The following is a 27,403-nucleotide window of genomic DNA, read 5'->3' as shown; positions in this document are numbered from 1 at the left end:
CAGGGGAGGCCTCCCAGTCGCTAGTCTGGCACCCAGCCCCATTCCTCCTATCTTCTACCTCCCCTCCTCCTGTATGGATGACCCCTCTTTCTCATTAGTTCAAAGTCTATTTTCACTGCAGTAATTATGAAAAAAAGTGTGCTTTCCACTCAATGACCATTCAATTAGTTTGCTGTCATCTGTATCACACCTCTTGATTCTAAGCCATCTCTAAAAAGTCATGAACTGTCTGGGGTTAGTTATACAGTGCTGCATAAAGGTAAGGCAATAACTGGACCTCTTTTTTTCTTCTTACAACATTCTTACACTTAGGAAATGTGATGTGAGAGAAAGACTAACGTGCTAATGTTTGAATCCAGGTCTCGGCAAGGCTAATACAGACAACAGAAATGAAGGATTCGAGGCCTGTAATGGGATAATTGGTCAGATTATTAATGTGTGTCACAAGCAAGTGTTGAGGACCATGAAGCAGTCGTAAATGGACCAAGGAGCAAACCTAGGTGAACTTAGGTAAACCCAGGTGGACCCAGGTAAACCAAGGTGAAACCAGGTGGACCCAGGTAAACCCAGGTGAACCCAGGTGAAACCAGGTGGACCTAGGTAAACCCAGGTGAACCCAGGTGTGTGATAGAGAGAACGTAGCAGTAACAGTGTGTGTAGTGTGTAGTTTTGTGTGTGCTGACACGTGTGTGTCGGTCGAAAAATTGAGATGCTTTGACAACCACAGAAGACCAACTGCCATGTTGAATGTTTTTCACTAGCTCAATATATCTGCAATATAAAGGGAATGAGACCATTTGGAGAAATTGGGTGTTTTTTGGGTGTTTAACGGAAAATCTGGGAGAGCCTGTAGTTAGCATAACTCGTAATGATCTTCAATAGAACACAATCTAAAACCAGGAGTATGTATTTGTTACTCAACAACACCAACTGCCTCATGGTAAATCCTTACAGGAGATTCCTAGGAGAGAATACTCAAGCACAAACACCAAGCACGGTCATTAAAATTACTTTCGTAGCCTGCACCTTCAAACCATACATTCTCAGTGGGTTGCTAAAATTGGTGTTGTTGCTGTGTCTGTGCCACTGACTCTTAGCACCCTACAAAGAGTGCAGTCTGTCATTTGGCTTTCATCCCCCTCTCTGCGTGTGATTCATAGAGCCAAGTGAAAATAACGTCTGCATATTTTTCTCCCTTTTTTGGATGAGGATTATGAGATGGGGTTGGGTGGGCAGAGGGAAGAGGTGGAGGGAAGAGGGGGAGGGGGAGGGAAGAGGGGGAGGGGGAGGGAAGAGGGGTTTAGGGAGGAGGGAAGAGGGCAGGGGTGAAGGAATTCTTTGAACTCGTCTCCGCAAAACAAAATCTTGTCAAAGCAAATAAAGTCTGAGTAAGAAATGTATAATGAAGACTTCTCACTGGCACCCCACATTCCTTCTGCTCAGAGCTTCAGCAGCCAAACCAGACTGGGTTTTAATTGAGCTCCAACAGGGATCTGAGGGCCAGGACAGCGAAGGGGATCAGGAGGGGTAAGTCCATCAGTACAGGTCAATAGTCTTTGTTTAGATATTTTTTTCTCCCCCTGAATCAATCTAACACCATTTTGAGCCCCCGCTTTGTTTTGGACCATCAATCAGTAAACAAAATAGCCAGTCCCACAGAGTGACCAGACAATGGAGAGAACAATTATGAGGAACAGCTCCTTCATCAAACCGCTGTGAGGCCAATGAGAACATAAGAATATGGTTGCTGTGAGTGAATCATTTGTCTAACCATCAAAAGAACGACAATAAAAGACAGGATGGATGAGTGTATGGAGAGTGATGTAAATTAATCTCCTACGGTACTACAAATCCATCACTTCCTCACAAACTCTGCAGACAAGACACCACACCCACAGGGGCAAAGATGTCCCCATGATTCAACCCCAGAGTAGAAGAAAATCTGGATTATTGGCCCCCTGAACAGAGAGTCCACTGTTAGTTTTAAATTATTCCACACCTTTAAGTAGCTCGATGAGCTAAACAACACTCCAAACAATACCCATGCAGCTGAGGTAATGGATTCTGGGGTGGTAAGATCTCTCTCTCTCTCTTTCTCTCTCTCACACACACCTTTCAGGCAACCTCCTTGCTGAATGAAAATAACTGCCCCCTAGTGGTCACAGCTGTCATAACATTGCAAGTTCACGGAGACGAGGCTGTTCAACTCAACACCGACATTATACTCCTTCCTACTCCAACACCTACCACATTCAAAATTGTCAACTTAATCCTACGCGGGCCAAGGGGTGTTGAAAAGTGTTTTTTGTCTGATTTGTTTTCCTCTGAAAAAAAAAAGCCCATTTCCTGAATGGCTGCTTACGATCTCTGATGCATTGAGAAAAGTGCACTTCAATTCTTTTCAGAAAATACAACCAGTGCTATTTTTTCATGGTCGTCTAATCAGCAGTATTTGTATTGCTCGACCGCTGTGTTATCTTAACTGCCGTTCTGGCTGCAAGGGGTTGCTTCGTTTCTGCACAAAGGCCTTATTTTCGCTTCTGTGGTTAGCAAAGAATCCCAGCCCTCATGAGTCCAACCGTCTAGACCTGACAGTGTTCGTCAGAACTACACCAGCGTGCAGTGATTGTACAAATTCTCATGTTCACACTTGAGCGTAAAACTACTTTCAAACCCCAGCTGATTATAAAACCATTTGTATCTCTTTTACTAAGAATAAAAAAGATATCAGAATTCCACATTATCGTCCATATATAAATTACATGTAAGACAGAACTAGGAAATATATATATGGTACAGTATATTTTAACTAAGATTGTTTTGTGTGTGTTTGTCTGCTTTCGGTTTAAACAAAGGGTGGTGAATGAGGACGCAGTGCGTCTGTCCTGAACAGTGCAATATCACGTGAGGCAGAACTCGGTGCTGGGAACATTGCTGCTCTTGCAGTAGGCTAAGCTATTGTTACTAAGGTGACAGTCTCTGAAGCCTATTCCCCCATTGGGTGTGTATATGGGCTGGATCCTGAAATCCCCTTTGAGCAGCTGCTCATTGTTCAGGGAGACTATCTGGAAGCTAGTCTCAGTCATCTCCAGGATGGAGTTATCCTTTTTGGTGCCCGCCTCGCAGTAATCATCTTTTCTGCGTCCCCGGTTGTATTTCCACTGAGTCGACGACGAACGGCTCTTCTTGTGCATGTACCAACAGAAAAGGCCGAGCAGCGTAACCAGGACGACAAGCACCGCCCCTCCGATCACCCCAGCCAATAGGAGCGTGGAATTGATGTCCTGAGGGGCAGCATGCTCCGACCCGGTGGCCTTGTTGTTGGAGTTGGTCGAGGCAGACTTGGTCCTAGCCTCGGAACAGATGGTATCCTCCCCGGGCCGGTAGGAGTTGAGTGTGTCCAGGACGTACACGCAGACTCGGTACACAGAGCGAGGCTCCAGGCTCGTCAGGCTCAGCCGACGCTGGTCTCCGCTGACCGTTTTCTCTCGTGTGACGTCACTCATCAGGCTGTGGCCCATCTTCACCCAGGTGACCTTGTAGGCCGTGACAGTGTAGTAGGAGTCCCAGCTTACCTCGATGCAGCTGGAGTTGACCACGTGGAAGGAGATGCGAAGAGGGTCCTCGTACGGGGGCAAGGGGCCAGAGGGGTGAGGCGGTAGGGCCGGGAGAGGGGAGGGGGAGGCGAGGGAGGAGGGGGTGGACGTGGGGATGGGGGTGGAGGTCAGCTTGGTGGTCATGGTGGTCATGGCGACGGTGGTGGTCGGAGGGGGAGTGGAGCGCAAGGTGGGCCAGGGCAGGAGGTCGGAGCCAGACGGGCACTCAATTACATCCAGGGTCAGCTCTCTGATTGCCATACCGCGCACCTTCTCCGGACTCTGGCACATGAAGCCCCGGACATTGAGCGAGGCCGACAACGACTTGAGCCACACCACCACCCATTTGACGGCACAGTCGCAGCGCCACGGGTTGTTACGAACAGTGAGCTGCCTTAGGCTGACAAGTCCGTCAAAGACTCCCTGCGTGAGGATCTGCAGCTGGTTGTTGGAGATATCCAGCTTCTCCAGCCCTTGGAGCTGGGAGAAAGTGTCCACAGGAATCTGGTCGATCTGATTATCCTGCAGGCTGAGCCGGACCAGGGCCTGGCTGGGGAGGAGGGGCGGGGGGAAGGTGAGTGAGTTTCGGGCCAGCGCCAAGTCACGGAGGTTGGTGAGCTCCTGGAAGGTTCCGGGTGCGATTCCCTCATCCGTCAGCAGGTTCCCATCCAGCAGGAGGCGCTGTAGACGCGTCACGTTCTGGAACGCCTCTTCGGCGATGATGGCGATACGGTTCTCGTCCAATCGCAGCTCTGTCAGGTCCTCCGGCAGACCAATGGGCACGCTGCTCAGGTGGTTCTTGGTGAGGAAGAGCATCTTGAGGCTGAGGGCCTCCCTGAAGGCCCCTTCCTCCACCCCCACCGTCGATATGGAGTTGTCGTCCAGGTGGAGCTCCTCCAGCTTGGGCAGCTGGGCCAGGGCAGCCCTCGAGATGGTCTGGATGTTGTTCTCCTGGAGGTGGAGAACCCGGATGTTCTTGGGCAGGTTGAGGGGAAACTCGTCCAGCTTGTTGCCGTAGAGATACACGGTTTCGACCGAGCCGACGTTGTGAAGCTCGAGCGGGAAGCCGGCGTTGTTGATCTGGTTGTTGTGGAGGAAAAGGATCTTGTGGCCCTCCTGAACACCCAGGGGAACTGAAGTCAGGCTCCGCTCGTTGCAGTAAACGTACGTTTTGTCGCAGCGGCACTCCACAGGGCAGGAAGCACCAGGGCTGAACTGCATGTTGAGACTCAGTAGGACCGTCAGCCAGAATCTCACGAACGAGGCCCAGTCTTTATTCCACAGTCTGGCCTGTAAAAACTCCATAGTGAAACCCCAAAACAAACAAAGTTGAACAAAGGAAAAAAGATTATTGTCACACCTCCCTGAACGAGTAGGGTTGAAGAAGGCAATGGAGTATATCCACTATAAAGACAGAGTCCTTTAAGAGAGTTTGATAAAGCGTCAGTTCACAGGGTGGAGAAGGGAGGAAGGCGCAAGGGTAATCCCCCTGTAATTGCCAGTGCTCAGCTGAAGAGCAATGGTCTCATTAGCTGCTGCTGTTGCCTCTCCACTGACTGGCTCCATCCATGCTGAGATATCAGACCGTAGCAGGGGTCCTGTCTCACTGCAGCGGGCCCAGTCTGGACCAGTAAGTAGCCTGGCAGCGGTGAGCCTTCGTAGGCCTCACTCGCCCACCCGTCACACTCTCCTGCTCCCCTCCTGAGGTAGCATCCAAGGGGGGTGACATTTGGATCCAGAGACCTGTTCCAACAAAAGAATGGCTGGATTAGTATTTTCAGGGGTGGTCTGTTCTCAGTCAAAAGAGCTTCGCTCTCTTGCCCAGGCACAGAACCCTCTCCTGCCCCGTACCCCACCCCCCACCACACACACTTTGACTCAAGATTAAAACACACACCATTTACACACTGTCTCACACACATCTATACCCCCTGCCCCCTCCCACACAGACACACACAGATTCCCACAGCTTTGAAATTATGCACAGGCTATTTCTTTCAAAAATGGCAAACCATCTGATAAAAATGCAGGACAGCTCTGGCACATCCGGTTTAAGAGATATAATAGAGTCTTTCATGGCTCCTTTACGCTATCCAAGGAGAGAATAGCACTGCTAGCACAGCATGTTCACTCTGTACTTCCAACAGCATGGTAAAGCCACGAAACAACAAGAACACAAAGAAGAAGTTGAGTTTGTTTGAACGAGCCAAGGAACATTACACCATATGGCAAGCTCTTTTACAAATGTGAAAAGCAATTTTCTGTCTTTGTACTTTGAAGAGTTTGATGGCGAGGTTGCTACACGTTGTGCTTACTGTAAATTGAAGTCTGTCTTTTTTAACTGTATAATATGTTTGTACACCTCCAGCTCGTGATATTACACACAGCACTGTGTGTGTGTGTGTGTATGCATGTGTGTGTGTGTGTGTGTGTGCTTTGTAGGGTGGGGTGGAGTAGTCCAGTTGAGCTTCTCCATCAAGCTAGAATGACATACGCAGCTTGTCAAATGAAATGGGATTGGAAAATAATTTAGTCTTTCAACCTGCAATAAATGATCGATATGGGCTATTTTTCAATGAGATGTCGGGAGTCGTCACCACAAGGCCATGCGAATGCGTTGGATTCCCTCGTGCAGTAGTCAGGTTTTATAGCCCATCACACATTTTCTTCCCTGATGATTGAAAGATACTGCTTGTCATCCAGTGCTTTCAACTTAACAGGAGCGCCACCCCTAGTCAATGCTCAATAGGCCCATATACTTTTAATAAATAACGGCGTGAATGTCTAGAATTTTAAACAGGCAGGATGGGTTAGAGGGGCCTTGGCTCTCACGTGAATTGGTCTGTTGTGCTGAAGGATTCTATGGAACATGAAGCAAAAGAAACATAAAATACATCTGCGATCTACTTTTCTAAATTGAAACGGCAACATTTAATCAAATGAGATACCGGGAAAATAAGCAAGCACATGCCGCAAAAAAAGTGCCACGGCAGCAGCATCTAAAATGATTATAGTTGTACGTATTTAAGGGCCAGGGACCACTAAATGTAATGTCAGTTGTAAAAACGGAACTGAATGGCAGAACATGCCCTTAAACGCTTAAAAGGAAAATTGAAGGTGTATTTTATTGAGAACGATTCGATTGACCAACTTGGGAGCAAGTAGTGAAGCTAGACGTTTTACAGCTGAGAGCAGTTCACAGATGAACAAAGTGATATCGCACCAGGACAAAATCCGATTAGCCAAGTACTGGATTTAACGACAGAAATGCAATTAAAAGTTTTAAATTGATAGGGTATTTAAAAGGCGATAAGAAGCATATCAGGTACACATCAAAGCCTACCCAGCGAGGGGTGTTAATTTGAATGAATTATTACAAAGAGGGATTGAGAGCCGTACCGTGCATTGAAACCTCAAGCGTAAATCGAGTTTTTTATTTATTTTTTTGCTGCCAATGGAGGAAAGAATTAAAGCGGTGCGCTTTGTAGCGCATTGATCTCAGACACGATTAAATTAGTTAACGCACGAATAAATAATAAAAATATTTTTTTAAAACATTCTCTGATCTCTCTTAATCGTCAACTTGGTCACCTTTCCTGCCCGGATGACAAACTGCAGATCTACGATTGAACCTATGAAAAAAACTAATTCATAGCAAAAGTCTTACATATGTAAAGCATAACCTGCTGGCTACGGCGAGTGCAGATAATTGAGTAGCCTAGAATCCGCACTTTTGCGAAATTCCACTTGAACAAAAACTATTTAAATCGCAAATGCAGTCATTCGCTAAAGTATTATGTTTATATTCAACATGGTGTAGCCTATCTGCGTGTACCCATACCGTTTATTTCGGTATCTTGCTTTATATAAATAACGATTCAGTGTTAAGATGCCTTCAAGTTCACCATACCTTAGACGGCGCTATATCCACATCCATTATGAACCCCATAATAATGTTAAACTTTTTCTCAATCGCTTTGTCCTTCATGCAATCCTGGAATGTGACAGTGCGCAACGATCCAGCGCCATTTGGTACTGTTTGTGCGAATCGGTTCTAAGCGCTCTGCCACCCATGAGTCTACCAGTCGGCATACTGCCCGAGCCCAGGAAAGAGTCCGCAACAATGTCCGCACTTTTATGTTCAGCCGCAGCTCAACCTACGGCCACGATTCCTTCAAAATCTTCGGAAATGCATTACAACTACAGTGGGACCAGAACAACAACGAATAGTTTCCACGTTAAAATCCCCTAGAACGGAGAAAGCGCACTTGCCGAGGTATCCGCTTGATGCCCCAGCCATGACGGCTTGCGTTTTTGGGATGATAAAAATTGCCTTCAATTCTATGAATCCCGGAGAGTTGTTACGTTAGATGAGTTCAGTTGATAGTGATGTCGGTGCACCGACCACCTCTTTCTCTCCTCCCTCCCTAGCTCGCTCACTCGCTTGCTCTTTCTTTCTCAGTCTCGCTCTCTTCGGCTCTCTCGGTCCCTCCTTCCCTTCCCTTCCCTGCTAAAGAATGCATCTCCCGGAGCAGCTCAGGGTGGCTTTAAGCCACAGATCCGCCCCGCTGCTGCTGCCCGCACACCGGTGTTAACATAGAATAGCAAGTTGTATTCCCGGTATTTGGCTGGGGCGTATTTATATTATAAATTGTATTGTATTGTCTATAGGTGTAGGCATATACTGGACCTAATTTGTTTCTCCAACTTTAAATGCGCTGATTAAGTGTAAATGGGTCCCCTGATAGTCTTTTGTTTCATGTCATTTTTGTGGTTATCAACTTTTCCTATCTGGGCACTTAAGGATTTATATTCCTGTCAGCGTCATTTTCATCTAATGTAAAGCTTTCAGATGCACTGTCAACCGAAGTGTCTTTTGACTATTCAGCCATCCGACAAAGTTCGGATTCAGATAATTTTGCCCTACACACACACTCTCTCTCTCTCTCTCTCTCTCTCTCTCTCTCTCTCTCTCTCTCTCTCTCTCTCTCTCTCTCTCTCTCTGACATAAACACACACAAACATACACATATTCTCTCACACATACACAGACAAAGCCTATTACTAGAGGAGGCTAGTTTGAAATGGCATGTGTGTATCACAGTTTGGATCTCCTTATTTTACATTCTGGAGTCTACTACTAAATATGGTTGTTTAGGTACATCTCAGGTATAGGTTCACCCAAATTGCACATCTTAAAAAAACATACACAAGCCACCCACTCATTGATATTGGTGTAGCAGATTGATTAAATGTAAACCATGGACAACTTTTACACAGGTCCCCTGACAACTGAAACTGTGACATGGCCACATCTCAAATCCCTCTCCTTCCCTCCCAAGGACAGGAATCCACCCAATGCCATACCAGTCCGCCACTACATCAACATCTCTCTTTAGCTTGGTTGGTTTCATTCAGCCTTTCATGTTTAATTTTGGCTGCCATGCCACAAAGATGGACTGCCTTGCCGTGCCCGGTCTAAAATATTTAATTTCTTCATAAATCAGGTCGCTGTACACAGCATGAATTATACAGTATAATGGACATGTGAAGAATGCAGAGGAAACAGTGCTGTTTTTTTCTTTGCAGTGGATGGACATGTTCTATTGCACATTTCAACATTATTGGAATAGTTGTCTGAAGTCCAGGGATGTCCAAGGCATTGTTTCCTGGTCCGACATTACACTATGACACTACATACTGTGTAGGATTCAAACTGGATTCTTTATACAGCAAGCAAGTCGTTTGTAAAAAAAAGGGATTGGCTCATTGTAGTCATAAGTAATGTAATATAAATGTAAAATAAAAGAATCTCTAAGAAATGCAGACATGGACTCCTGTTACTCCAGTTTAATATTTAGGTTTTTCCGTTTCGTCACTTGAGCAAACTTAAAGATAAATTCCTGATCTAATCTTGAATCACTGAATTACAAGTCATGCTTTATGTATTGATTTCAAAGGAATACCAATTTTACACATCTTTTATAAATCCAAATATTATTTTTGCATCAGACCTGGGACCAATCTTCCATTTCTCTCTTCTCTCTGTCTCTCTGTCAATATATTTCTTTCTCTTTCCTTCCTTCCTTCCTTCCTTTCTTTCTTTCTTTCTTTCTTTCTCCCTTCCCTCTCTCTCTCTCTCTCTCTCTCTCTCTCTCTCTCTCTCTCTCTCTCTCTCTCTCTCTCTCTCTCTCTCTCTCTCTCTCTCTCTCACTCTCTCTCTCTCTCTCTCTCTCTCTCTCAGCGTTGCGGGGTATGTTTACAGCGGCACTGTTCTGCTGAAACTGGAGAACCGGTATTGCCCGCTCCTGAGGTCAGATCAAAGTCCAACATGGTGGCTGTTTCTGACTGGACGGCAGAAAGTAACCCTGTTTTAGAGCTTACAGTGGGGCCGCAGATACAGACCCTCGGCCCTGATGTTTACCTCACCCACATTCACACAGCAGGCCCAGGAGACATCATTAGCTTAGCTTTTTTCTCCTGGTATGTTTACATCTGGACACTTCAAAGCAACTCCACATCCCTGTTTAACACGTGGAACATGATTGGTAAGATAGCAGTATGATGACTGTGGAGTTACATTCCTCTTTTGCTTGGTGTTTGTGTGATTATGGCAGGGAGAGATGGACTGAGACTAGCCACAGCCTCCTTCAGAGTGAGCAGGGAAGCTGATTACGTTTTTAGCTCTCAGACGATCAATATGTTCATTAATCTTGGCACGGTAATCATGTTTAAGTGTGTCAGTTCAATCCCAATCAACTTTCTATACCTGCCTTCGTAATGTAAAGTCTCATGAGAGGCAAGTCCAATTTCCAACTGTCACTTCTAAGTGCACAATATGAATATTATTATACGTTCCTGCTACCCTTTTTTTCCTTGATATGTTCAGTCATGGAGGTTGTTATGTTCATTGTTCTGTCCAGTTAAAGAGACGAGAAGTTACTGGAGTCTGTTTTAAAGATGAAAGCTCTTTTCATACTGTTGGGAGGCAGAGAGGGCTCAATCAGTGTTCAGTGAGTTTTTCTCAGATGTGAATTGTGTGAGGCTACATGAATGCTATGGCTTCAGCTCTTCCACTGCAGCCCCATGCTAATGTCAGGCTTTACAACCACTGACGGGCCCGGACCCTGTATCAGGCGAGGAGAGAGAGAGGATCACTAAGAAAAAAGATTTAAGGTGTGAAGGCAGTGAGAGAGAGGAAGTAGATGAGAGAGAGAGAGAGAGAGAGAGAGAGAGAGAGAGAGAGAGAGAGAGAGAGAGAGAGAGAGAGAGAGAGAAGAGAGAGAGAGAGAGAGGACAACAGAGAAACAGTGAAGCAAAGAAAGATTTTGTTGGAACAGAAAAGACAAGAACAAAACATAGAACAAGAGAGATGGACAGAGAGGGTGTGAAAATGAAAGGAAGAAAGAAAGAAGAAAGGAAGGGGAGAGGGATAGAAAAAGAGATCCACGCCAGGAACAGGTCTGAGGGTCACGCGAAGGATGGGCCTTATCCCTTCTCCAATCCCTGCAGCTTTTCCCTCTGTTTGAAGTCACATCTGGGCTGAATTTCCCCCTTCTGAACTGAAGGGAGAGGAAGTCTTAGCCTGGCTGTACTGGTGAGGATGTGGGCTCTAGCTTCTACCCTCCAGGCTAGACACTTCATACTGAGACTGTGTGAGGGTTTCTTTGTCCTGAAGGGCTATTGTCCAGATTGTCCTTCACCAAACCTTACCCACACGCTAAATAATGCGAGCTGGCTATCTATGATTTGACGAGTCTGTGATTTGAAGTTACAGTATGTGCTATTTGTCGGTTGCTTTGGATAAAAGTGCAGGCTAAAAGAATGAAAATGCAAAATGTAAAACACAAAGCAAACCATCTCCCCTGAAGACCGAGATAACTGCAGGTTGTAGTTCCAGACCACCCCCTAGCTCATACAGTATGATTGACTTTTAAGCAGTTCCTGGACATAATGGCAATGGTTTTGAATGAGCCATTTATGTTGTTGTGCATCTTCATTGTATGCACAGCTTGTATTTTGATTTCTCCTGCTGGGCTACTCTGAGGAGCACGATTGGGCGACACAAGTTGAAAAGAGCAGGAAAAAGGACTGCCTCTCCGTCTGCAGTGTGTCTGTTTTTAGAGAAACTGAAGAGTAACCGAGTTATGTACTCTGACCGATGCAGACTAGACGTTGTGTTAGTTGAATCAGATGTGGGCCTGATAGTACTACTGGGTAGGAGCAAAGAACCGATAAGTCAATGCTTTAGTTTAGTTAGATTGTTGTCTGGTGTTTGTTTTGATTGTCTCTTATCAACTTTCACATCATGAGTTATGTTTATTTATGGCCATTTTATAACACCATCACACTCACATCAAGTATGTCCTTTTTTCAGTGTTTACTGCTCACAGGAAAATTCATTATTGGACTGTCTACTAATTAAAAAAGGGTGAAGAATGCCGCCACCCAATTGACAGCTGAATGACCTCAGACAGCTATTAATTTTTGTATTATAATTAACGTGAATTTGCAACCTTGTCTAGGATTTGCTTATTTATTAGACATCCACGGTACTTAAATGAAGGATGATGCCCACTTTAAGAAGATAGGGAAAGCCGCGTACTTAGCAATGTAGACAAAAAAGAAAGTCGGGACATCAATTAGACTAGCGATTTAATTTGCATGGCCAAATTTACTGTTTATCGCTTCACTCTCTACCCCTGGAGAACATCTGTAGCAAAGAGATTCTCCTCATTACCACTGAAGCTTTCTGCTGGTCTGGCTCTCATTCAGAATTAGTGAGACAGTGAGAGTGGATTAGCACGCTTATTGTTAATCTGCTAATTCCTTGTGGAAGGTTATAACTAAAACTGTCAAAAGTCTGATTAGGGAGATGCACAATTATTATTTCACAGGGTATGGGCATTGGATATGTTGTATTGTCCTCAGACTAAATATTAGTCTGATATTCACTACAACAGGATTGTGGATAATTCCAGATCACAGGTGAAATTGTGCTTGATACTGTGTCAGGCATTTTCTAATCCTCTGATTACAGAAGTTTGATGCTGTTGTTGTTGTTGTTGTCGTGATCTGGAAGCTCAAGTGAGTCCTCTCCCTTTGACCAGTAGCTTGACTGTCTTGTTCTTGTTCTCGGTTCCCTTGCTCAGCCTTACTGACTTGACTAAAACAAGACCCTAACTAATAACAATAATCCAGTCTTCTTGAAGATGTGTTCATTTCATCCAAATAAAAATCCAGAATATATGTTTTGTTCGTTTATTCTAAAATTCTAACTGTAAAAAAAACAACAAACAAAATCATACTGTAGTCTTGTACTGATGTGGAGAAAATGACCTCTGTGTCTAGCGATGTCGTGTTGTATGTGCTGATCCTTCATTTAAAAGACCATGTTCTTCTAGTTCTATTGTCAAAAACACAACAGATATTTGCAAATATAATTTTCTCCCCATATGGCTCTACTAAGGCATACATACCAATCTGTACCTCCATCTGCTCTCCACCGCTAAACCCTCACCATCCCGCTTCCCTCCAGCGTCCACTCACTGCCAAGGCTAGTCTCCCCAGTTAGAAATAGTTTAGGAAACATCCCTTGGCTGTCTCCCCCAGATCTCCACATCTCGTCCCCACTCCCAATCACTCAACATCCCACTCAGGGTGTAGATGAATCGCAGAACCTTGGTCCAGATTTCCGTTTAACTAGCTCTCTCTTTCATCTCCCCAGAAGAGGAGAGAGAGTGAGAGGGAATACGAAGAGAAAGGAGGAAGAGAAGCGATGACGGAGATGGTCAGGGGGGAAAGATGGAGGATAGGAGAGATGGGGTTGGTCCACGGCGCTGAGTGATGACCTCAGATCTATTGATGAAAGGGATCTGTCTGATCCCTTCATCCCTCACAGAGTGGTGACGACACACTGGTGCATCGCTCTTTCTTTCAGGTGGCACCAGGCCCAGCCCTGGCGTCTGTCACCCTGCGCAGATTAATTGAAGCATGGCATCATAAATGAATCACATATGGCTAATATGTCTCCTCTCAGTTTCTCAGAGAGATGGCAAAATTACCTCCCTGCTCCTTCACGGGGACAGAGTGCATGGGGCTTTGTGTCAGGTGCCCTCTAATAAAAAAAAATGCCTACCACGAGAGAAAGTGAAGAAGAATGACAAAGAAAAAAGTAAGGAAATCTAATAAAAAATTGGAAAAGTAGCTAAGGTCAGTAGCTGTGCAGCTAGTATCACTGTATAATTCATGACTTTCCCTTTTCATTTTTCTTTCTCCAGTGCACCTCTGTGCCTTTAACATGGCACAAAGTAGATTAATTACATTAGTCTGGGAGAGCCAGTGTAGCCAGCACACCTGTCCCACTGCCACCTCACGTTAAGATATAGAGATCTTTGTTTTAGCCACCATTAGTTATTTATAAAGGCCCTATGTGTGTGAATTACACAGTTTTGGAGAAGTTGAGAAAGGCCTTTAATAGTCAAGGGTGAATGGTGCAAATTCTCACTGGGAAGGGATGTAAAACTGCAGTAAAAGATGATTGAGGACGCCGCAAGATCAGCAAGTACATATTTGCACTAGCTGGCAACCCCCAAGGCTATGTTGTCATATTGATAGTTGTGTTTTCATGTCAACACACAAACACTAGGCCGGTAAAACTGTAAAGGACTCATCCTTTACTTTCCCTCAGAGATACCGTACTGTAATTGGTGCCTATGAGATAGATGGACTGTAATCTCACGGGATAGACGCTCTCATTCGGGGATTGATTAGGGGCTGGCGGATTAGATATTTCTGGGTTACAATTTTTTTTCCGCAGACAGACAATTTTCTAAACAGAATCACAAGAATGTCTGAAAATAACTAATGAGGGACCAGCAGACTCATGAACATCAAATAACTTCATAGTGCAGGAACAAGCCTCAGTGCTGCAGGCCTCTCGTATCATCAGACTGATCAGCTACGTTCACTGACTTGGCAAAGTCCCTGATTGCACGGCTAGAAATGTATGTGGTACATCTATTAGAGTTGATGTGAGTGTTATTTAGTTTGCCCATGGGTACAATTCCGGGCATTAGACTTTTCCCCTCTTTTCTGAGGCAAGGCTGGACTTCTTTGGCTTTTGTCGCATCACATGTACTTTGAGACAAGTTGAGGCATACATTTAGTTATTACTACATTTAGACATATGCCTGGATTGGGATATACAGTTTGCAATTGGTTTCAAAGATGGTGTAGAAGCTAAACGTCAAATAATCTATGCTGATTTACGCTTGTCTGGGTATTTATATTTTTTTAAATCCTTTTGATATAATTTTCACTCAAGTTCCCCTGTTGACAGCCATCATGCAAATATCCAATGCTCTTTTACATCAAAGGAATTGCAGGCTATGTCAAGTTATATTTAGAGATGGAAAACTAAACTCTTAGCCATCATCGTGGTTTGGGTGCTACATTCTTTGCAACTGTGGTTTAAGCCCTTACAATTTGCACAATCTATCTGTAGAAACACATGGCTATGAGAGAATCATCCCTTTAAGATTTTGTAATGTTCAGCCGATGTATGTGTTTTTTCATTCTGCTATATCCTCCAGTTTTGAATACACACACGCTGGGGTTGGTTAAAGGTAATGTTGATGTGCTTATAGAACACAGCTTTTTTCCCCTCAGTGTGCACTGCCCACAGTCGTCTGTCATTTCGAACCACTTGTTGTGGCTGTTGTTGTGATTAATTATGTGGTTTGGGGGTGGATTTACCCAATAGCCAAAGCTTGTGTGTATTTGTGTGTGTGTCGGAGAGAGAATGTCGATTTCACCAGCAGTTGGTCTCACATTCACAGCCTTGTGATTGTTAAACAAACAGAAAAAGAGTGAAAACAAGCTCATTTGCTGGTGGGCAGGCAGGTCTGTGTCTGCCTGGCAGGCCTCCACAGTACCCTGCTTTGTTTCGTCCCTGACCTTCATCCTGTCACTTTTATTTGACAACGAGGTGTGCTCAACAACTGTCGGCTGCAGCTGATGTCCAGTCTGTAGTCACAGCGGTAATAAAACAAACTGAGCTCCTTCAACCTCGGAGAAAATGAAAATAACAGCGAAACACGTGTAAGGAATGGTTAAAATTCCCCTCTGCGTTACTGAATCCTGTTATGGCAACTGAGGCCAGCAGGTATTTCTCATGAGTATCTGTTTTCCCCTGAGCACTGGATCGGGTATCTTCGTGAAGTGGAATGCATCAGAAAGACACTTTAGAAATGCCACAAACGCCACATGCAAGTGTTCTTCAGTGTGAAACAGAGGGCCCAGCCCTGAGAGGTGCAGGCCTGCGGGAGGGTCAGACAAAGCTCCAGACCCTCCTCGCTCAGCTGGATCTCCTGGCATGTGAGTGTTTCCACGTGTGCTCCTCCTACTGTGTGCAAGTCTGGGCTGGGGCTCGGCTGTGTCACACCGGGGTAGAGTCGAAATCTGCCTTGGGACTCAAGAGCTGGCATCGGCCCAACTCCCCTGATAGGTTAACAAGAAGAACTTGTTCTTATCAATGGGGCTCTTTATGTTGTCTGTACACACAGACACACACACACACACATGCAGACGCACCACACACACACACACGTAGCTTGCAGGAGTCATAGGAGTGCTGACACCAGAAAAGCCCTTCAAGCTCCTCTGGGTTCATCCAGCACCTCAGACACACGGCCTGCAAGTCATTGTTGTTATTTATTCCAAGCACAACACAAGAGGCAGACAGGCAGAGTTATACAGAGTGAGAGAAAAGGACAGAAAGACATGCAGAGAGAGGAAGAGAGAGAGAAAGGGAGGAAGGGAGGGAGAAAGAGAGAGACAGAGTGAGAGGGTGCTGTATATATAGGGATAGGGGGTGAAGAGTGAGAGGGTCTTTGAGTTGGACTGAAAGAGGAGGAAAGAGAGAGATCTAAGTAGTGATAGAGGGGAGGAGAGTGCTGTAACCGGGGTGGTGGTGGTTGTTTTTGGCTTGTGTGCCGGTAGTGCTGAGGCAGAGCAAACACAGAGACCCAGCACACGTCAGCCCACTAATCTCTCAACGCGGCCAAAGATTTCTGACAGCATTTAATTACAAACAGGCGACTGTCAGGTAACTCTCGCTCTCACTCTCACACTACCTCTTCCCTGCAATTACAGCATTTCACTTGTGTCATCGCTGTGCCATTTTTCCAGCTCTGATATCAGCCCGAGCACCACACACACTCTCTCTCACACACACACACACACACACAAAGGCAAACTGCTCCATTACTCAAAGGTTATGAGTGTCTTAGCAACATGAGGAAAGATCAAAAGTGTCAGTATATGGAGGGGAAACTGTGTTTCCCCAGACTAGTACAGTATGGTGCATCTATAATCTACAGCAGAATGCCCCAATACCCATACTAGCATCTAACATACTATTCCAATACCCATGCTGCCATAATATTTAGTATGCCAGAAAAAAGGAAGACACATCAACCGTGGGTTTTCACTTAATTCAAAACATTTTCCAGTCAGGTTGTTATCTGAATTTATTTGGCTGAAACCGTGGGTTTTCTTTCACTTCATTCAAATTATTTTCCAGTTAGGTCTAAATGTTATCTGAATTTATTTTGCTGAAAAAGGGACACCTCCATTTAGGTTTTAATTTGACATTTTAAGAGCATAAACCATTTATTATTGGTGCTCTCTGGGTCGCAGCTATGAAGCAAGCTGACTGAGTCTGATTTAGCAATTCAATTTTTTCAGGCCAGATTTATGGAGGGAGTGATTCTATTTCAAATGTTTGTCAAAGGCCATGGATCAGCACAACCTTCGTTCCACTCCAAGACAGGGAGTTGACTACTGCTATGATGGTGGCAAATGCAATTGCGGTAACATGAGTTTCCTTGCCATTTAAACGTTTTACAGAGGCAACTTGTCACCTTCCCTAAAGCTCACAGTTCCTGTTCTTCTTAAATGAAGTTCGATGGGCCAGCAGTCAGTAAACATATACAGATAGGCCTATGCTAACTTCACCTCAAGCTCTCCATCCTATTAGCTACCCGATTCAATTTCCCCTACGGAGACTTGGGCTAATTTAGACGGAGGCCATTCGGCCGTTTACACAGCGTTGTGAAAATGAGGCATTTCTAATGACTCGGCACTCTGACAGTCTTCCAGCAGCGGCTCAAGGCCTCTCGCCAGACAAGGTCTTTCCAGTTCCGTGTTCCCGACTCATCAGCGTTCACATAACTCTCCACAGGATAGCGAGACGGGAAACCAGGCCAGCCGCTACTGAGCTTCGAATGTTAGCAGATGGGAAACCTTAATACCAGTCTCTCTTTCACAACCACCAAAAAGGGGTGTCTTGCGTTCGTCCAACAAACCGAAATCTCATTGCGGTTACTTATAGAGATGTTCACAGCCGACAGCAGTAGTGTATTTGGCTTTGTCTGAAGGCCTATTGTTTTTTGGTGAAAAACATCTGCAGTGAAGAAGGTGAAGGTGTTGGAGGGGAACCACCCTTTTCCAGTCTAATTTACTGTGCTTGTTCATGTTAATGCAGGGAATGAATAATGTGCTCCTAAATATATGTTGTCAAAGAAGGTAACTGTTTCTCTGTAATTGATTGAATAATTAGTCCTATTTCTGCTCTGGAATTAAATAAACTAACATAAAATATTTCAGAGAAAGAACTAAAAGAAAAAAAAAATAATATTGCACATGTAAGTGTGCAGGGGGAGTCAGGTGGCTGAGCGGTGAGGGAGTCGGGCTAGTAATCTGAAGGTTGCCAGTTCGATTCCCGGCCGTGCCAAAGGATGTTGTGTCCTTGGGCAAGGCACTTCACCCTACTTGCCTCGGGGGAATGTCCCTGTACTTACTGTAAGTCGCTCTGGATAAGAGCGTCTGCTAAATGACTAAATGTAAATGTATGTGTGTGAGTGAGTGTGTATGTATACAATATATTTTGAGAAAGTGAGACAATAGTTTGGTAAAGTAAATTGCATATTTATATTGGAACTGTTGTTAATCTCTGTCCAAAAGTCACACTTATATTTGAATGTAGGCCTGGTTCATTTGTGCCGCAGCACTTTTCTCCATATTTTTCTACTGTTCGAAAGAACAAAAATTCAATTTTCTTTCAAATTTGCTCTCAACTACGCCAGACCATTTTTTAAATATATTTCTCACTGCCATACTTTCCCATGAATTAATAACAATCTCCATATTTCATTTTAGGTTAGCGGTACTCCATCAAGTCTCATGGTCATATTTTCAGCCGGTAAGGTGTTTGGAGGTTCCAGTGCCTACTAGAAGGAGACAGGGAAGATTCCTTTATAAGGTCACTGGCCTAATTTCTCCATCAGAGAATTAGTCTGGAGGGAGAGGTGACCACCTATTGTCTCCATGTTCATGCACATTTAGCTGTTCTGAGAGGGTGAACAGTCCTCACACACATACACGCACACACACACACACGCACACACACACACACACACACACACGCACACACACACATACACGCACACACACACACACGCACACACACACACACACACACACGCACGCACACACACACATACACGCACACACACACACACGCACACGCACACACACACACACGCACACACACACACACGCTCACACAAACACTCTTTTTACATCCTGTACCATACACAGTCACAGTGACCCCAGTCAAGCTCCCCTACCCACTCCCCCTCACTGCCATATAATGATTTTTTTTCTTCTCTCATCTGAAGATAAGAAAACCGAAGCTGCAGCTCTTTTGATCAACGCATAAAACCAGGATGTGAGGAGTTCTAATCACATTCCTCCCTTGACATTTTGTGTTGTGTGACATTTAACTGAAGCAAAACACTTTCCACTCCCGGGTGCTCTTAAAATTGTGCCGTGCGAAACTGTTGTGTAAACGGATGTGCACAGTTCTGTGGATGTGAAAATACCTTTCTGATAATGCATGCCAATATAATACTCCACCTTTCAGATTGCTTTAGACAGATACACTATTTTGGTATTCATAGACTTTAGGTTTCATGGAGAGCAACCATTTTAGCAACAGATTATAAGCAGCCATTTTTTTCTTTCAGCAGTCATTCAGTGACTCTCTTTGTGGCAGTATTTTTTGACAATTTTGTGCGTAAAACTCAATCGCTTTATTTTCAACTTGTATTGCTTTGTCTTGTTCACATTCCCTCTGGGATTGTTCTGGCTGATTCCAACTGTGCCTGTCAACTATTTTTTCTTTCTCTCTCTGCCTCTCTCATATCTCTCTCTCCACTCTGTTTCTCTCTCTCTTTCTACCCTCTCTCTGCCTCTCTCCCTCTATTATCTCTCTTTCCTCTCTCTCTCTGTGAGAGTGTCCCGCTATCGGGATGCGTGTCTCAACATGTGGGAGGCAAAGACACAGATATCTTGTGGATAATTGATTAAAGCCAGGTGTTCTAAGGGGATTTGCATAATGACAGCAGTTGATGCTGTGTCCCATGGTGTTCCAGGTCCCAGTGGGCCCTCTCCTGCCCCACCACAGGGCCTTGGTCCTGGTTGGTGGGTAGAGGTAGGCTGGGGAAGGGTATATGCCCTCTGGGAGGCCGGACGGGGGTCAAACCAAATGGCACACTGCCATCTCCTGCTCCAGGATTTCATTTTGGAAAAATGATAAAGGCTACGGCTTCTTGTCTGTGTGTGTGTGCCTGTGTGTGTGGGCGTGTGCATTTGTACTTCTATGTGCGTGTATTTGTGTGTATAATGTTGCAGCAGTCCTCAGTCGTAAAATGTGGGGAATGTGAATGACCGGAGCCTTCGTCGGTGCCAACGCAAACTAACTCACAGCTTGGAATCTTTCATTTTGCCATAATAAATGACAGTAGGGGATGATTGCAGGGGCTGGGGTGCTGAGGGGGTGGAAACGGGATCCGTCTGGAGTGGGTGGGGGTAGGGGGGGTTGGGTCACCTCAAGGAGAGGGACTCGAGGGATTCGGGGGATACCTCGGCCACCTGATCCTGCATCGGACCAGCTGAACAAATGGAGCCGATACTGCCTCAGAACCGCAGGAGCCAGACGGCTTGTACACACCAACACACACACACACACACACCAACCCACACAAAAACACACATTAAAACACACAGGGACACAAACACAAGCACAGCAGAAAATAGTCTGTCTGCCTAATCACACACTAAAAATTACAAAAAAGATGGTTTGGGGATTTTAATGGCATTACTCGCATCGTTGGTCCCCCTGTTGCGTGGAGGCACAAGCTTGTTTGCTCCAGATCCAGGTGGTGCAGAGAACATAAATTACACCCTCTCCTGGCCCCCACCCCCACCCCCTAGCCCCCCACCCCCCAGGCAGGATAACCAGAGAGAATGTGAAGCTGATGGGTCCAGGCCAAACTCGACTGGAGGAAGGCTGTCAGAGGGCTCATCTGAGCGGCGGGTGGATACGCAGACAGAATCTAATAAGAGTCCGACCCTCAGGAACAGTAGACAGAATCAAAACAAGAGTTCTGAGTATGGGGTTCTCTGCTGGGTCTCGCTATGAAAAACGCTAACACACCGCGTTATTCTGTTACATGACATTGGGTTCTCTTCTTCCACTTATGCTCTCTCAGCCTGGGTTGGGAGGGAAGCGGTCCATTACACTTTACAGAAACATTTGCTGTTTCAATCACATTCAGATTCTGTGATTCACCAAGTCCTGGTACACACGGAGCTTTGAAAACAGAGCTAGGAGGAGTAAGGGGAATGTACGCTTTACACGGTTAGAATCCAAACATGATGAGGCAAGCTCTTCATTTATAAATTACAAGTAACAGTGAAAAGAAAAGGATCCTAAAAAGGCCTGGTTGTCCGCAAGGAGGAGGGGGGGAGCGAGGCTGGGTCAGCAAGTGGTATCAAATGGCCAAGTGCGTGTTTTATTGGGTGACGGACAAATAAAAAAGTACCAGATACCAGAACAATGTGTGGGACGACAAGCTCTAAAAGCTCCATTCATCCTGAGTCATGTTTCACTGGGGCTGCAGTGTCAGACTATAGGAGAATGAAACAGAGAGAGGGGGGGGGGAAAACAACAGACAAGCCTAATATCCTCCATATGACCTGGCGAGGCTAGGAAACAACATCCTGGCTTCTGCTCTCTCCTCTTCTCCTTGCGTCCTCCTCTCTTTCGCTGATCAAATCAATCCCTCCTTCCTTCTCTGTTCTGCTTTCATCGCCTATCCAGCCTGCTTATTGGTGTTGGACAGGAATAACCAGGAAAATATATGCATAACCCTCCTCTGACATGGCGTCTTGTTTGATGTGGATTATTCAAACAGATGCCCTCTCACCGTTATTGATGAGATTCACATGCTGTGTGGATCTCTGTCTCCTCGCTATCCTTAGTAATAACCATCCTTGCAGCCTGAAATGCAATTCTGTCTCTTGCTTTGAGAGAAAGACGTTGGAAAAAAAGACAACAAAAAAAATGTCAAGTCTCCTCGTCAAGTCTGGCAGGTCTTGTGGTGACAGAATATAGATGAGGCTGAGAAATCAGGAAAGTTTCTTGCGGAAGCCAGGAAGTAAGTAACTCTTTGGCTGGAGGGCTTGCTGGGAATCATCTGAGTCTGCCAAACCGAGGTGTGTGTCAGGGTCTCGTGTAGCGTTGCTCCAGGCCAGGTCTGGGGGTCATGTGAAAGTGTTGCTAGCTGGGTTTTGTGAGGCAGAAAGGCCAGCGCTTTCTGACTCTGGAGGAGAAGAGAGTCAGAAAGAGAGAACATGTTCATCCCTCTTGTGATATGTTGAGTCCCATTTACACACACACCAATACACGCACACACACACTAACACACACACACACCAACACACACACTAACACGCTCACACATACATGAACACACTCACACACTAACACACACACACACACACACACACATCTCTCAGAGCAGGGGTCAGGGGGTTAACAGATTTCTCCTCAAGTGAGTTCTGTCACGGCCAAGCCTTCATCTGAAGCCTGCTTTTGCAAACTGAGCCAGTCAGGGTGAAACCGGAGAACGACAGGTAGCTAAGCCTGGACAGGCGTGCAGAAACACTGTCATCATTAGCAGCCTCGGGGTACTGCATCACCCAGCACAGGGCTGCACAAAGTCCACAAAGTTTATTTTGGATGTGTGCTCAGCTATTAAGTGATAGTGAATAAACTATCTTTCGACCTCTTTCCCTGAATCATAATTCTGGGGCGTCTGTGTTGTCAGGCTAATGTGAGCGATGTCTGGCCTCTTTGGCAGAGGAGCTGGGAGAGTCTCCAAGCACAAGCGGGAGAGTCACAGGTCAGCAGCATGGAGCCAGCTTCACCAGGGCTGGAGCAGAGCACCACTGGAGCTTTCCTGACAGGCCCAACCAGGCTCGCTGGCAGGCGCCTGGCCTCTCCATGGTTCTCTCCTGAACGCCTTCTGAAGGCTCCAAAACAAACAACAATGGTCTCTCCAACGCTGGTCTGCTCACAGCCCATAAAACGATTCTCTGAAGCCTTTAGTCAGTCGTGTGTACCAAGCCCCTGGAGCAGCGACCACCTGACAGAATACCTCACAAATATGCAGTGTTTTTTTGCTGTTGTAGATTTTGCATACAGCATACTTTTTTAAATAGGTTGAAGCCTTATTTATTTGTATTATTCTGCTTCTTTGAATGTGTGACGTTGTGCTGATCTGTGGAAAGTGGATTCTGAGATCATGTGAGAATATAAGTGGCTGTGCTCAAACAGTGTGTTGTGTACTGTTAACATATCATTGAAACATGTTTTTACATTTCTGCACTACATTATAGTTTTGCTATTATTACAATACTTTGAATGTTTATTTGGAATCAAAAAAATTAGACCAAGTCCGAGATCTTGGTAAGCTTGCAAATATGATATGTTTTTATTGACATTTTAGTTCAATGAACCCTTGCTCACCACTTAAACTGTAATTGTATTATGTGCTGGTATTTAGTTCTATTTATGTTTCCTCCAGAGCAGGCCATCTCCGTTTCTTTCCCCCAGCCCAGAAGAGAGCAGGGGAAATGGGGAAGAACAGTCATCTCCTTGTGCTGGTTCTTTTAGTTTACAGTACATCAGCTTCTCTCTCTCTATTTCTCTCTCTGCCTTTCTCTCTTTCTCTGGCTTTCTTCCTGTCTCTCTCTCCATGCCCTCTACCCTTTTTTCTTCCCCCACACTCCCTCTCTCTTAGCATATCTAAGTTGTGCCTTCGGGCCAAATAGAGCTTTGGTCAAAGTGTCATCCATGGCTCACGTTTCCTGCTGGTCATGTGACAGTAGGGACTGTCCCATACCCAGGCATCCGAGAGCAGAGACCCGGATTAGTCAGAGACGAAGATCACTCTGCACCACGCACCTGGGCTGAAGTAGAGTTTCAAACGAGTAGGAATTTAAAATAAAAAAAATAAAAGTCCTTTGATTGATTAGATTGATTTGGCTTGCTGTGTGGGTTCTGGGGCTGTTTCAACAGTTTCATTGCCCTTGGCAAACACGGCCATGTCTGTAGATGTGAGTAATGCTTATGACATTCACGAGACAAAATAAAATGAAAACATCTTAATTCTTTGCTGTGTGAGTGTGAAGCGAAGCAGTTCAATGTTACTCAGACGAGGTGAATACGACATCAAGTGTATGGATCCATCTACTAAAATGAGCCATGCTTTTAAAGGAAAGTGTTCATGAATCAAACTGTTTGTGTCGACAGCCACACACTGAGTCTTGGCATGTTTGTTTAGAATTAATCCGACAACAGGATAAAAAGCGCAATTTAGAAAAACTGAAGCACAAAGGTCTATATGAAAACAGGCTCATATGAACTTTTCATCCATGCATAAAAAAATCCCTGTATTTTTTAGTAGTTACACTGAGGGTAACTGCACTGGGACTGAAGTATTTAAATAATTGATCATTATTATGTATCACGTCATCCATTCAAAAATATACATAATCTAGCAATAAGAATCACTTCAAACCAATTACACTCTAACTCTGAATAGATAATTAGTTAATTGTGTAGAAAAATAGATAATTGTGACTGCCTCATTACAGTTTTAGAATTCACACAAATGTTCGAATCTGATTAAGTAGTGTAATTTAAGTAATAACTAAAATTATCAAATGTTTTTAAGTGTCATTATATCTTATACATTTTAGCCACTTCAGTTTTCAGTTTTCTTTCATGTTATCCTACCTCATCAGTTTCTAAGTGTACTAGTCAATATTATACATTGTGTGTCGAAGAGAAGAACAGTGAACTGTAGTCAGTGAACTGGAAAAAGACATGACATAGTCTTGAATCATATATATATGTTGACGAACTCCATCTAATAGTCCTGTTAAACTTTTAAAAGGTGGATCCATCACTCCCGACAGTCTATTTGCAATCTGTGGTGAGGCAAAACACAGAATCTACCCCAGAAGGAGACACACTGATTGGTTTAATTATGATTGCAGTGATTAAGATGCGTCTTGGTGGATCTCATACATCTCATCTGCTGAATCTCAATGATCTGGGGAGAATTCACATCTCTCTCTTTCTCTCTCTCTCCATCTCTCTCTCACTCTCTCTCACTCAGTCACTGTCACTCACCCTCTCTCATGTTGTCAGTTGCTTAATTTGATCATCTCCTTCTCTCTATTTTTCCCTCCTCCCCCCTCCCCCTATCTTTTGTCAGACAGTTATGAAGTGCGAGGCACTTACCCTCTGAAGGCAGCTGCTGGTCAGCGCGGGGTCAGCGAGGCTGCAGGGTCGTGACCTCCTGAAAGCACACACACATCCCAGGACAGCTCCCGGATGCACAGAACAACAAGGCGTCTCGTTAACTTTCAGGAGCGGGTGGCGGGCGCAGGAGACCGCCGTGTGTCTGCAGGAAGCGGCAGGCAGCAGTCAGACCAGCGAGGCAGAGAGAGACTCTGCTCGCCTGTCTTCTCCTCGCTGTGCAGTGAAACCGTAACTGTACCTCTGAAAAATCCTGCTGGTGATACCACACACACTCACTCACACACAAACAGAACCAGCTCAAGCCTGTCCAACACCAATGGTTGTCTCCTTTCTTCCTTCCTTCTCTTCTTTTCCTTCCTTCCTTTCTTTCTTTCTTTCTTTCTTCTTTTTGTCTTTTTTCTCGCGTATCGTTTCACTCCTGCATTCACGCCTGTCGATGAGCTCACCAGCGGGTCGTGTTTCAGGGCCGGGTGCCTTACAGGAATGCGAGGTCGAACTCGCAGAGAAGCAGAGGCGCTGGGGGGGTCAAAGGGCATGGTGCAGCGGGAACAGGGGGAATGGGGGAGGGTGGGTTATGGGTTGGGGGGGCAGAGGGGGGGCATGGAGGGATCAGGAAATCGCTAAGAACAAAGGAGGAGTTATGGGGGTCAGGGTTCAGGCACGCTTGGGGCGCTGAGAGGACCGGGACAGATTAGGATCTGGGGGGCAGCACGTGAAGACTGAGAGAGCGTGCACTACATTTTACACCCCTCCGCTGGACAAAGATTTATCTCTCCTGCTACTGCGTCTCAGTGAAAATCGTTTGAGAGGTAGATGTTTTACAGTTCATACTGACAGAGGGGGGGAATGTTCTAGAAACTAGAGTCTTACTAAACGACACAAAGAATTACTGAGTCACCTGCAACAGGATAATTGAGTTGAGAGATTAAAAAAAAGATTTTTTTCCTAACGGCCAATTTACCAAAACAAGCATATTTAGTATTTGCTTATGTGTTTGTTTATTGGCTGGGTGTTGCCTCTTCAATGTTTAGCTTCTCCCGTCATGGCTTTGCCAGCTTTCCGTCCTGCTGCCAGCCTCTCTGCACTGGGGCCTCAGGGAATATGTGTTCTCCATTAAGGAGAGGAAGTGTGCAAACTAGCACTGCAGGGCCGACTTCTCAGGAACCCTGATCCCTCTGTCTCTGGTGGACCCCTCTCACAAGTGGGACGGGGGTAGTCGCTGGTGTTGATAGCCTGTGTTTGGGAGGCCTGTTATGGGGGATCAAAAAGGTTCTGTACTGTAGCTAAGACTGGCATTGTATTATTGCCGTATATGTGTGTGTGTGTGCATGTGTGTGTTAAGGTAGGCTGCTGCAGCTGCTGATGTTTGTACCGATGAGAGCTGGTGCCGACATACCCTTGCAGTAGTTCCCATGGGAACCCCTGCGATATAGCGAACAGCTTGTTTCAGTGTTCTCTGGCGATGTTTCTGCTGGAACATTGACAGGCACTGACGACGTCTCAAATGCAATAAAAACAGTCAGGTAGCCCATTAAACCACTTCCTTACTCACCTTGACTTTTCCAAGTGCCTGGTAATCAAGTAACTTCATGAAGTTTAACGTAGGCTACTTAGTAAAGCATTCACTCCTCCGTGGTCTTCCTGCTCCCAATCAAGCAGAGATCTATGTTAATTTCAGACCACATCTTGACATTTTAAACTTGTAGTTGAGGTTCACAATCCTCCTGTGAATTGTTTCGTCTAATTTAAGCAAATGACTTGAGGTTAGTGTTACTCGTCTTAACACGCTTAGCTTACCAACACCGAGCTTGGTCATGACCTCGCTCAGTCTTCGGGGAATTTCCACACTACATAAACATTTCCCATTTCCCTCAAAATAACAGCATCTCAGTTTTCTGTTCACACAGCTCATCAGCATTTGTAATTGGACCCTTCTGCCCTTTCATAAATCTCTATTTGAGGGGTGTGCGACAGAATACATTTATTAGAAATGACAGGTTGCCATTGGCAAGACATGGTAACCGAACCCTATCCCTTTATCGTTATCCCCCCAAAATAACAACAT

At 45.1% G+C, this 27,403-nt stretch overlaps 1 protein-coding gene across 2 annotated transcripts; it reads right to left on the bottom strand.

Annotated features, from left to right (window-relative positions):
* Positions 1-1,270: 1,270 nt before the first annotated feature.
* On the bottom strand, positions 1,271-25,600 carry flrt2 (fibronectin leucine rich transmembrane protein 2). 2 transcript variants are annotated; one of them, XM_062467061.1, is made up of 2 exons: positions 25,318-25,600; positions 1,271-5,339 (listed from the first exon to the last, which is right to left on the bottom strand). In XM_062467061.1, the coding sequence occupies exon 2, from the start codon at positions 4,899-4,901 to the stop codon at positions 2,901-2,903; it is 2,001 nt and encodes a 666-aa protein (XP_062323045.1). In that variant the 5' UTR covers positions 4,902-5,339; positions 25,318-25,600; the 3' UTR covers positions 1,271-2,900. The 2 variants fall into 2 exon arrangements, with proteins under 2 accessions (XP_062323045.1, XP_062323044.1); XM_062467060.1 differs by lacking the exon at positions 25,318-25,600 and adding an exon at positions 7,507-8,096.
* Between the last annotated feature and the right edge of the window lie 1,803 nt (positions 25,601-27,403).

Source organism: Osmerus eperlanus, chromosome 8 (genome assembly GCF_963692335.1).
Source record: "Osmerus eperlanus chromosome 8, fOsmEpe2.1, whole genome shotgun sequence".
Lineage (NCBI taxonomy): Eukaryota > Metazoa > Chordata > Actinopteri > Osmeriformes > Osmeridae > Osmerus > Osmerus eperlanus.
This window is presented reverse-complemented; position numbering and strand designations above follow the sequence as displayed.